Source organism: Clupea harengus, chromosome 24 (genome assembly GCF_900700415.2).
Source record: "Clupea harengus chromosome 24, Ch_v2.0.2, whole genome shotgun sequence".
Lineage (NCBI taxonomy): Eukaryota > Metazoa > Chordata > Actinopteri > Clupeiformes > Clupeidae > Clupea > Clupea harengus.
The window spans coordinates 4,632,850-4,645,349 of record NC_045175.1 but is presented as its reverse complement, the minus strand read 5'-3'; the positions used below and the strand labels follow the sequence as shown (position 1 = coordinate 4,645,349).

The window sequence follows — 12,500 nt, the reverse complement described above, 5'->3', positions numbered from 1 at the left end:
CATCCCCTGTAACACATCTCTTTCTTTCTCTCTCTCTCTCTCTCTCCCTCCCTCTTTCACTTCCTCTTTCTCTCGCTCTCTAATTCTGCTTCCCTGCCTCCCTGTTTCTGCTCCCTCCGCAGGCTCTCTCTCAAATCAGCCGGTCGTGTGCAGTGATAGTGCAGGGGTGACACCGACAGGCATCGCGCTTGCCGGAAAAAACGCAGGGGGGGCACCAGACAGCGCCTGGCGGTGCATGCTGGGTAAGCCGCTCAGCCGGCCAGGATGAGCGCTCGGCGCCAAACGGCGGTTGCCATGACCTGCTTCAGACAACAGAGCGCAGGAGAACAGAGAAATGTCCTCTAACTGTTTAGTTATCCATTCTTTTATTTATTAGCCATTGTGTGAAAACGTAAGGCACTACTTAAGGCCCGTCCACACTGCCAACAAAACCTGTAACGATATCTGTAACTTTAGCGATATGAGCATTCATACTGACCAGACCAACAATAACGAAACCCTATCAAAAATACCCTTCGTGTTTTGATATGATACCATTAGAATTTGACGGATTCCGTCAGTGTTTCTATCGCTCACACAATTGCCCTGAAAGTGATGCCCAGCGATAGCAATAATGGCACTATGACACATGACACATAAATAACACTAATGAGAGAATGGACTAATATTATTTCATTCAAAAGCAGCATTTTGTTGATTCATCTGTGTCCTAATTTGCCATTTGGGGTCTTTTAGATTTGTACGTCAGACACACAAAGGAATGCTTTGAAGATATTGTTGTTTCACTGCTCCCTCTTGTAGCTTTTTTACAAGCTACAAAAATATTCATCGATCTGCCCATTCTTCCATCACTTAAACACAGACACGGTACAGCCCTCTGGAGGTCCACTGTTGTTTGTCCAGCATGGAAGACCACAGTATGTACCAGGACTCCCTCACCCCTCACCCCTTCCCCACCTAGCCATCCCGTGCCCACCATACCCCCGCCACCCCAGTGGTTAAGTCAGCTAGCCGTGAACATCAGGACTGCTCGCTCAATGGAAGCTTCCGGAACCCACCACCCCACCCCCTCCGCCCCCACCTCTGATCCATCTGTTCAGGTTAGTGGCACTCCTCGGCCTAGGCCCCTCCTCCACACACACACACACACACACACACACACACACACACACACACACACACACACACACACACACACACACACACACAAACACCAGAGAGCAAGGCTGGGCAGCCGGCAGCACCTTAGGGTTTTTAAGCAGGCTTCACTTCACTCGTCTATCTCTCTCGCCCTCTCCCTCCCTCTATGACGCACACTGTCTCTCTCTTGCTGTCTCTCTTATCTTCTGTCTGTCTCTCTTTTTTTGCTTCTTTGTTGATTGTCTCCTCTCTGTCTCCCCCGTGTCTGTCTGTCTGTCTATCTGTCTGTCTGTCTGTCTCTTTCCCTCTTACTCAATTTCCCTCCCACTTCATTTGCTTCGTCACAACCTCTCTGTGTCTGTTCTCCCCTGCTCGCTCTCTCCGTCCATCTCTCCGTCCATCTCTCCATCCCTCCATCTCTCCATCCCTCACTCTCTCTGACTGAGAGCATGCTGTCCATGGAGTCCAGACAAGGTCGTTGGTGATTAAAACAGTAATGATGATAAAAAATAATGATGCATATTCATTGAGGCCTTTCATGTCTTGATGTTGGATCTAAAAGGCACGGGGTATTAATATTGAAAAAAAAAGAAAAGAAACTAAAAGCACAGCAAAAAGAGGTGCATTCACAAAGAATATCTGTCTGCAATTGTTCTTTTATCTTTTTTTCTTTTCTTTTTCTTTTCGTTGGAAAAATGTTCGTATTTAATTGGGTTTGTTTGAACTCCAGCATGATGAAGGTCATTTTACATAGCAAGGCTCTTTGAAAATGAAAGGTGTTTACTGGTAATAAGGGGGCCGCTTTGACGGCTGACAACGCAAGGCTAAAGGATCCTCTGTAGTCCTCCATATTTCATTACTTTCTCATGATTCCATGGAACGCACACATTTCATCTCCTACTAGAGCCATGTCCTGTCGTATAACACACTGACCTCAGTCTTGATATCACTGGATGGTTGTATCCATTTAGGGTGCGGGGACATGCGTGCATGTCTGTGTGTGTGTGTGTGTGTGTGTGTGTGTGTGTGTGTGTGTGTGAGAGAGAGAGAGTGTCTACAGGAAGACTATTCATCACTGCATTAACCCATCAAGATTGGGCATTTGCAGGCTTGTCACTTTAGAGCTGGATGGCATGTGAATGCGTTTTAGATTATGTCATTGTTTTCCATTTCCGTGACTGATGAAATGCATTGTGATGTACTGAAATACAAATGCATTATTCAATTCAATTCAATTCAATTCAATTTTATTTATATAGCGCCCAAAAAAAAAAATTGTCTCAAGGTGCTTTACAAAGCCCAGTGCCTGGACCCCCTAAATTATGAGAAATAGACCGCAAAAAAGTTTCTGAAGTTTCTGAAGCTTCAGATAGTGACAATGGCTGATGACCTGAGTGAGGGGAGCGACACTGATGCAGAGTAGTGCAGTTACCTTGAGGACGAGATCAAAAATGAATTAAAAGATTCCATTTCATGCCCAGATTATGATGTGGCTGATGACCCGCTAGCCAAGGCTCAGTGGATGAGAGACATAGTTGAGGAGGAGGAGGAGGAGGATTTAGGCGAGTTTGTCGGATTCCAAGATGACTGGAAAATGGGCAACAGTCACCCACGCCGCAAGATCGAATATCGCTGCAAAGCAGGGTTTGCCTGCCTGCCGATTTACGGGCGTTTTTCTAAATTCAGTTTTCTTAACTATGATGGGCTCTCAACTACCTCCCCATTCAATTTCACTCCCTCTATGAGGTGACAAGATGAGATGATGGTGAAATTCAAGGGAACTCTCGCCTCCTGTCAGTATCTGCCTCTCAAACCAACACAATGGGGGGTCAAGGTCAAGGTCAAGGTCAAGGTGTGGGTCATGACAGAGAGCCCCACTGGCTAGGTCACAAACATCCACGTCCACCACAGGGCGTGAGGGGAAACAGGAGATGGGTGCTGCTCACCGTGTCGTCATGGATCTAACCAGACCCTACTATGGGTCTAATCCGTCCATTTTCATGGACAAACTTCTATGAAGGGTTGGAGCTTTTCTAGGACACCAAGAGCCATGAATTGGATGCCTGTGGCACTATTGTTGCAAACAGAAAGGGATTCCGGTGGAGGAAGAAAATATTCACAGCCAAGTACAAGAGTGGCTACAGAGAGTGGCTACAAAGAGTGGCTACAGAGAGTGGCTACAAAGAGTGGCTACAGAAAGTGTCTGGAGGACCTGGCACAGGAACTTGTTACCCCGGCGACAGTAAGGAGTGCTCCTCCTCCTCCTCCTCCGACGGTACCCGAGGGAGCCACATCTGAGCATGACTGAGAGAACTCCTCTTAGAGAAGGAGAAGGATCTGCAGGGAGAGTGTGTGCTGTCAAAGAGTGGCACTGATGCCTGTGTCACCGCCTCCGTCTGTGGCTGCAGACAGTGCAATGAAGCTGGACAGATTTAGCGCTTTGGCAAGCACATCCGTTGACACTTCCGTTTCACTTACAGTACAAGATGACTTGATGATGTTTTTTTTTATTTTTTATTACAGTGTCCATCTATGCTCTTGCAATGACACCTTTTTTTTACAGTTCATTTTTTTTTTGTCTATTGAATATTGTTAATGAACAATAATGTTCAGTTAAAGCCAAATGTTTAAGCTCTCAAATGTTTTTATTTCATGTGTCTATCTGCTACAGAGGCTGAGAAATAAAGGTTTTGTGAACGTTCTGTCAAGTGTTATTTCTTTCAGAGGGTCCTCAGAGTGTCTTTAGAGTGTTTTTTTTTTCATGAGCGCCAGCGGTTTAAATTGTTCCCAAAGAGGAGAGAGCGTATGCGGCCACATGCGGCTGCCTAGAGAAAAGAACGCTGTACCCGTCCCCAGCAAGATGGGAAAATAGGGCCCAACACTGGAGCTCTCTTCCACATATGTATTATACAAGTCCTCCGACGGAAATTCGGTGTAACTTTAAGTCAGCATGTTTGTTCTGAGCGGAAGCCATGAAACGGCAACACAAATCACTTTAAAAGAGTGTTGGGGTCCTGTTCATCCTGTTGGAATTGATTTTTCTATACTGACCAGAGGACTATACATTATATATATGTATATATGTAAACATACGTATGATGAAAGACTGTGATCCATGCTGGATGGAGAAACGCTGGAAATGGGAAAGCAGAGTGAAGAAAAGAAGAGAGGGGGAACAGAGAGATAGATGGATGGATAAAAACTCAGTGAGAAAGACAAAAGGGGAAAGGATCACCGAGAGAGATATAAAAACAGGGCCTGAACTGAGGTTTAAAGGCCAGCGAGGCCCTGTTAAATTTGAATTTGAATTATGCCAAAACAAAAACAAGGAAACAACAGAGAGGAAAAGAAAAAGAGAAGTAGTGACAGACGGCAAGGAAGGAAAGTAAAAGAAAGAGAGAGAGAGCGAGTGTGCTGCATTGGCAACACTTCCTGTGAACCGTCACGCCAATAAAGACACTTTGAATTAAAATGAGTTGAACTGAGAGAAAGACCAAGTTAGTTACGGTTTGGTGTGTCTGTGTCTGTGTGTGTATGTGTGTGTGTGTGTGTGTGTGTGTGTGTGTGTGTGTGTGTGTGTGTGTGTGTGTGTGTGTGTGTGTGTGTGAGAGAGAGAGAGAGAGAGAGAGAGAGAGAGAAAGAGAAAGAGAGAGTTAGGGCGAAGAGCGGTACCTTGAGAACCTCCTTCTCCTTCTCCACACGCTGGAACTCCAGGTGCTCCTTCACCAGCGCGGACTCTTTGCTGTTGATCTCCTCCTTCAGCTGGTCGATCTGGTGGTTCATGATCTTCAGCTTCCTCTTCATCTCTGTGATCTCGTCCTATAGCCGCACACACACACACACACACACACACACACACACACACACACACACACAAGCACACACACACAAGCACACATATTAGCAAACACACGCATATCATATACACATGCACACATATGAACACAAAAAGTGAGTGATGCTATAACGAGAGAGTGAGAGAGAGAGAGAGAGAGAGAGAGAGAGAGAGAGAGAGAGAAATAGAAGAATCATCATCTTTCACTATCGCACAATCACAAAGTTATCCTGTAACTGGGCAAGGTCAGCCATCAGTGCTACGCGTCTGACACGTAGAGCAATGTCAGGTACGAGCGAGTGATGAAAAGGCCTTCGCTGGAAGAAAAGGAATAAAGAATGTGCGGCTGTCCTTTTCTTATACACCCCCCACATAATATGTCATTCCCTGTCTTTATAGCTTTTATCCTAAAATTCAACTTTTTTCCCCTCCTCTCTCTGTCCCTCTCTGCCATTCTTTCTCTCTGACTCTGTCTATGTGATTAAGACGGAAGGCCTAAGAACAACAAGTACAATACAGAAACTTGCCTGACTAAAAACAGGAAAGAAAGAATGAATGCCAGTTCGTAGTCCATCCAACACATGTTGCTCGACAAACTTGTGTCAATACATTTCAATACATTTGTGTCTGCTACGGTGTTGCAGAGCGTACATAAAAAAAAAAACACAAAAGGGCACAGACGCCATCGTGCACTCTGACTGGATGGGCAAGTCAAACTTCTACGTTCTGGTGTGTTGCAGTGGTCACGGTGTGTGGCTGGGTTTACTTACAAGTTGTCATAAAAAAAAACTACAGATTGTTCTATTACGACATTTTCTCTCTGGGGCCAGGACTATGAAAGCCTACAGCACCACAGCATCTGTCACAGATGTCTATCAATCGTCTTGTTGGTGAGCACTACTTGTCGTCTGGACTATGAATTGGCCTATAAGAGTACATACCTGGCAGGTGTGAATTTGTCAGTCTTTGTTTAGCTTCATACAGGTCATCTGTATCCACTCTAATGAGACTGACTGCAGGCTACTAATATCCCTCATATTTAGGGGCAGTAGGTTAATGACTAAGGGTATATGAACATGTCCCCTGAAGCTTCTGTCCTCAAATAAACCCTGTTCTCTCTTTGGGTCGTAATGACATTGCTGAGTGGCGGTGAACGCTGAACGACCACAGAGACTCGTTTGTGGTGTAACCCAGTATGTTAAGTTCATGGTGTGTTTGATTAATATGTCTATTTATTGATGTATTTAAGTTAGTCCAATATGTCATACTGACATGACGATTGTTGCTAGTGATGGCCTATCAGACTGCTGAATGAAGGTGTTTCAGGCTGTTTTGGGTCAGTCTGCCCTCTGATTGGTAGAGTGGGAGATCATGCCAAAATTATGTCATGTTCACACTTAGCTTCTGCTTCTCTTGCTCTCTGCTATTAGGAAGACATCTCCGCTCTAAGGAAGATGTCTTGACTCTTAGACTTTCAGTTTTCTGTTATGTCTGTAATGCTAACTGGTTGATTGTTTTATCTGGAAATTGAAATAAATGTATTAAAATAAACTTTAAATTAAATTTGAGATTGTCTGGTCATTTCAACACATCAGTCTCCTTTCACTCTTTGTCTCATCTCTCTCTCTCTCTCTTTGTCTCCTCTCTCTCTCTCTCTTTGTCTCCTCTCTCTTGCTCTGTTCTCCTATCCTCAGAGTCTTGCTGCCTCTCATACTCTCTCTCTCTATTGTCAGCTCTTCCTTCCATCTCTCCCTGTCTCTCTATCTTTCTTTCTTTCTGTCCCCTTCCTTTCTTCTTTAGTGGGAGGACATGCAGAGTTCACATGGCCCCATATTAAGGGTTTATTAAAATCCATGAGGCATTGTGTGTGTGTATGTGTGTGTGTGTGTATGCGTGGGTGTGTGTGTGCGTGCGTGAGTGCATGTGTGCGTGAGTGTGTGTGTGCGTGTGAGCGTGTGTGTGTGTGTGTGTGTGTGTGTGTGTGTGTGCGTGAGTGTGTGTGTGCGTGTGTGCGTGACTGCGTTAGTGCGTGTGAGTGCGTGAGTGTGTGTGAGTGTGTGTGTGAGTATGTGTGTGAGTGTGTGCGTGTGTCTGTGTGTGCGTGTGTGCGTGTGTGCGTGTGTGCGTGTGTGCGTGTGTGTGTGTGTGTGTGTGTGTGCGTGCGTGTCTGGCAGCATCTCGAGGCCCAGTGAAACACTCCAACTCGTTCTCGTGGTCTCCATCACCCCGTTGTGCATTTTAAAAAACACAATTAAAAACGTTCAACCGCCACACGTGCACGGCCAGCCAATGAGAGGTGCCAGAGACACCTGTGTGTGCTTTGTCTTCTGTGAGTACGCAGTTTTCTGGCTAAAACCCATTTGATTTGGCACTCGAATGTCTGAGAAATGCTGGATTGTTAATATGCATGTGTATGTGCAGGTGTGTGTGTGTGTTTTTTGTTTTTCACCTGTGTGTGTGTGTGTGTGTGTGTGTGTGTGTGTGTGTGTGTGTGTGTGTGTGTGTGTGAATGAGGATGTGTATTGCATGTGTATGGGGGTGTGTAGCATCAAGGATCGCACCTGGGCTTCAATGAGGTTCTTGCTGTACAGGTTCCGGTCCGACCTCACAGCCTCGTAGAGGTTCTGCTGTTGCTTGAGCTTGGTCTCGGCCTCCGCTATCTTCTTCTTGTAATCGAAGATCTGCATCTCGCGCACTTTAATGTCTTCCATGTGCTGCAACACCTGTTGGGGTGGAAAAGAAAGAGACAGAGAGAGAGAGAGAGAGAGAGAGAGAGAGAGAGAGAGATAGAGAATTTTAATTCTGAAAACCACATCATTTGAACAAATTTCTCACTACACACTATGAACCTGCATGCTGTCTACAAATATACAAATCTACACGAACACAAAATGCTTTAATAATGATTAAATTAAATTTAAAAACGTTTGAAATACATATAAAATAATAACTACATACAAACATGCCCATCAATAAGTTAACTGAGCAAACAGACAATTACAGAAAAGAGCTTCTAAAATAAAAATGTCAAAAAAGATTCCAGAAATATACCCAAGGATAACATTTCACATTCTGTAAACATTTGACTCAAGTGCCTGGCAACATACTCAAGATGACAACTAACAAATAATTTGATTGACATCAAATCATGGATGCTCCTTTTGAAATGTGTTCCTTTGAATGCTAGCGCTCTTGTTTACCAAACTACTGTTTGAGCTTAGTCATTAAATAATTGGCATAACAAAAAACAAATAAATAAATAAATGACTTTCAAAAAAGAACTGAGCAACATGTTCTCTTCCCTTTGTGACTAGAAGGCGGAGGCGTGTCTACAGGTGGGCTAGGCTGGGCCCACCCAGTGGAATCATCTGCACACACACACACACACACACACACACACCCATCCTCTAATAAAAAAATAACTACAGTGCATGCTGTCTCCACTTCTACACAAATGCTCATTATAAAGTCTCAACCTACATTTTACAGAGTTTCATTTTTTTCTTTTTCTTTTTCATGGGGTACAAAAATTGGAAGCTGTAATTGTGTTCCCCCAGATGCTGGAACCCGATCCGCTAGTGCTTTGGAGATATCGACACGGCTCCAACTCTGACACACCTGTCAATTTTCAATCACGTTAACTTGACATGTACGGAGGTGGCAAAAATGTGACCTAACGTCATCATCATTATTATATCATATCAAATTGTTTCATTACGCCAGCTAATAAAAAACATTTGCATTTCTACAAACAGCTCAGAGCCTGAGTTTACCAGTTTACCATGAACTCTGCCTATAGTTAACCGAGATAATGGTTATGAGCAATACGATTATATACATAAAGTGAATACAAATAAAACCTTAACAGTTTAAGGCTTAAATCGACATTTTAGGCTCAAATCTGTTTAGAAACAGCCCATGCTATTAAAGAGGGAAATGCCTAATAACTAATAAATAAATACAAATACTTGTTTGACTAAACTAGGATTTATGAACTATAAATAATAGTTAATTAATAAAACCGATATAGTTGCATTGACATTGACCATATACTAGGGAAAAAATTGTTCCATTTATGTCAACAGAGCAATTGTCTTTCTAAACAACTCTGACCCAGCTCTCTACCGCGCGTATGCAAACATGTTCTTTGAAATAATTATTATCTATGTTACTTATAGGTTCATGCTGAACTTGGACCTTTGCTGAACGGATTGCTGCTGTGTTTCTTGCGACACAGTTGTAAACACAAGGCTCATGCAAGTATGTTAAGTACAAAGCGAGGCAGTCTCCCCCGCGCCTTGTCTAACAGGGGGTAGAAGTGCCAAACCATTCTTGCATACGAGGACGCACTCACATCCATGTAGCTTGCATAGAGTAAGAAAAATCAGGGACCTCTCATGCCACGACACAAGCACATTTGCATATTCCTGCGAAAATGCATCTCTAGTTATTAGGGGTCCAAGGGGCGTTATAAAAAGCATGTTTACGTTTTGGCTCGTATCTCAAGAACCGCATGGGTTCAAACTAAAATCTGATTCCTTGAAAGCTCCCGTATCTAATGCACCTTTTACCCCCAGCAAACTTTCCCTCTAACTTCAAAAAAGTTGCTAGTGAAAAGTAAAACGAACTAGGCTGATCGCCCGACTCGTCCAACTTTAACGTGTGGCCCCTATTGACTCTATGACTAATATCTTCTGATGTAAAAGTACACTTAATCGCCACCACATTCTTTGGAAGCACATCAAATTGTGCCATTTCATTCATAGAGGGCGCTATAACTAAAACACTGCAGTATCTCAAGATTAAAATTCCTTTCTGGTTTGACTTAGCAACTTATGCTATCATGTCATGAAGTATCAATCGACTTGCTCAACAAAAATGGCTATCAATGGGCAATCAAATTTCATGAAATGTAATAGGCTCATTCATAATTGCCCATTGAAGCCAAGTGTCTCAGCTCATTATAATGGTGCTCAAAGTGATACTACAAAGTTCTGTAAATAGAGGGCACTTTTACAAATACATTGCTGTACGTCAAGAGCCATTTACTCGACAGTGTTTACATTCTGTGGTCTATTTGACAACATTTTTGTCACATTTTCTCCAAAAATTCCACCTCTTATTTCTCCCTTTGAAGCCACTGAACCCCTTCTAATTCCACCATTCCGTGATTCTGCTCCAACTCCAATGATCGTCGCTTGCGGCTATATTTTTCTCTATTTTTTTTTCTCGATCTCTCTCGCTCTCTTTCACTGGTCATGCTGAGTTTTTGCATCAGTGATGTTTGATATGCGTCATATTGTTTCTCTGCCATTCTCCTACTCTCTGAAGCTCATACTGCTCTGCTGCTCGACCAACTCGGTGACCTTCTCAATCCCGCTAGTCTGCCAACACACCGATGCCTGCTGCTCCATGGAAAATGAATTGACTACATTATTCAGCAACATTGTTTTTGGGGGTTATTCTGGCACATATAGGCAGACTACACACACTGCTATAAACATTAATCAGGCGGTGTTCAAAATGAGTTGATGATCTCCACTCGTTGTGTGCAATGCACCTTACCGAGGTCTAGGAAGAGCTCTACAACTGCATTCCCCTGAAGAACGGCTGCTGTCTTTGCTTTCTGTCCACAGCAAGAGATGGCAGTCAAATGTCTTTTAATTAGTGGTACCTCGGTGGTGGAATGACGTGCCTCGTGCTATCCGCTCAAGTGGCAGCCATGGCAGCCTGCCTTTAAAGTGTTTAACCCGAAGGACTCTGAGGCCTGCCAGGTTTGACATGGCTTCACATTTTTTATATTTTATAATGTGATTGTGGTTTATATAATTGTAAGAAAAGGCATGTTTTTACAAAAATGTTGTAGTCTAAATGGACACAATGGATCAAATTATAATGTATAGAAGATGCAATTACATTGCATCCTGAAATGACACACTATGGAACGAATCTAAAATGAACAGAAAAAAGTAAAAGAACTTAGCACACATTTATAATGAGTGGCTTTGGTATGATATAGCTGGCTGCCTCTTGTAGGCTAGAGTAGCATCTCATATAGTTTCATGACATGCTGTGTTCACTATTCTGAATGTGCAGGGTGTGCATCACTTTAGAGGGAGAAAAAAAGTTTGACTTACTATCTCAGGTAGGCTATCTGAGTAGCAGAGCAGATAGGCTACATCAGTGGTTCCCTTTTTACAGTCCCGTACCCCTTCAGACATTCAATCTCCAGCTACGTACCCCCCCCCCCCCCCCCCCCCCGCCCTTAAAAAAAAAAAGTTTTCGTTTTCACTCCATTTTGGCTCATTTTGTTCATCCTGAGGTAGATTGATGGCTTAAAATGAGTGAATAATATGTGCCGCAAGTGACCCAAACCTTGTTTGCCAGCCATCAACAGAACAGAAGACTAAAAAAACATTATTTGAAGGCGATTGGGAAGATGAGCAAATTAATTTGACAGGCTGTAGCGGAGGTCAACCGTTGAACAAGGGGGCGTGGCCGGAGCGGAGTTCAGCACAGACGTGACATATTCTCAGTGGTTTTGTTTTTTAATTAATGCTTGTTCATCGTTGTTGTGTTTAATAGAAAGAAATACAGCCTTGCTGGGCTAATTACAGGGGAATTTGGGCGATTTTGAAGCACAAAATGATGTTTCCGTCTGAAAGTTGCAAATCTGTTTCAAAGGGTACATTTTGTCAATTCCGTCCGTTTTCCGTTATCGCGGACATTTTCTCCCCGCGTACCCCCTGAACCCCTGGGGGTACGCGTACCCCAGTTTGGGAACCGATGGGCTACATGGTTTGATTAGCGTATTTGAGTGCTAATACATCATACGCATCATTCACTATAAAAGCTACGCACCAGAGCATTTGTTTGAAACACTTGTTTGTAATTATTTGGGTTTTTTTAACAGACAGAGAAGAAAGGCTACCATTAGTTAACAAAGCTTAACAATAATAAAATGAATAATAATAATGAAACTTAAGAAGAACAATATGTGCTTGAGCAGTCATAGAATTATTGAGAGTGAGAAATAGAGATAGATAGATTGAGATAGAGAGAGAGAGAGAGAAAGAGAGAGATATCAAGGAGTTGGGTGAAATTTCCTGCTTTCTTCTCTCGTGTTTTTCTCATGTCTTCACATTAAAAGGGCTTTGTTTGCTTTGACGTGCAGCGGCTAATCCCACCACAGCGAGCTGCAGGAGTCTCACCGCCGCCACACGGTGGATCGGCATGTAATCTACGAGGACGTGCTAGTAAGCCGGCAGAACGGCGGAGTTAAAAGTAGGACAGCAGGAGGAGCAGAGCAAGAAGAAGGAGAGAAAGTGAAGAGAGAAGAAATCAAGGAAAGATAAGCAGAACAGAGGAGAAAAAAAAGCCTAAGAGAGGAGAAAAGAGGAGAGGAAAGGCAAAGGGGAAGTGGGGAGGAGTGGAGAATTGAGAAACCAGGAGAGATTAAGAGAGAAGTGCAAAGGAGAGGAGAGAGAGAGGAGAGAAAAAGGAGAGGGAGAGAAGAGGTGAGAAA

The 12,500-nt window shown here is 43.4% G+C and overlaps 1 protein-coding gene across 2 annotated transcripts in view; it reads right to left on the bottom strand.

Moving 5' to 3' along the window:
• Positions 1-12,500, bottom strand: part of cfap58 (cilia and flagella associated protein 58) — a 117,793-nt gene that overhangs the window by 79,541 nt on the left and 25,752 nt on the right. For both annotated transcript variants that reach the window (XM_031562556.2, XM_042703457.1), the window contains exons 10-11: positions 7,537-7,698; positions 4,813-4,959 (exon numbers count right to left, since the gene is read on the bottom strand). In XM_031562556.2, coding sequence (XP_031418416.1) covers positions 4,813-4,959; positions 7,537-7,698 — 309 coding nt within the window. The remainder of the gene's footprint in view (positions 1-4,812; positions 4,960-7,536; positions 7,699-12,500) is intronic.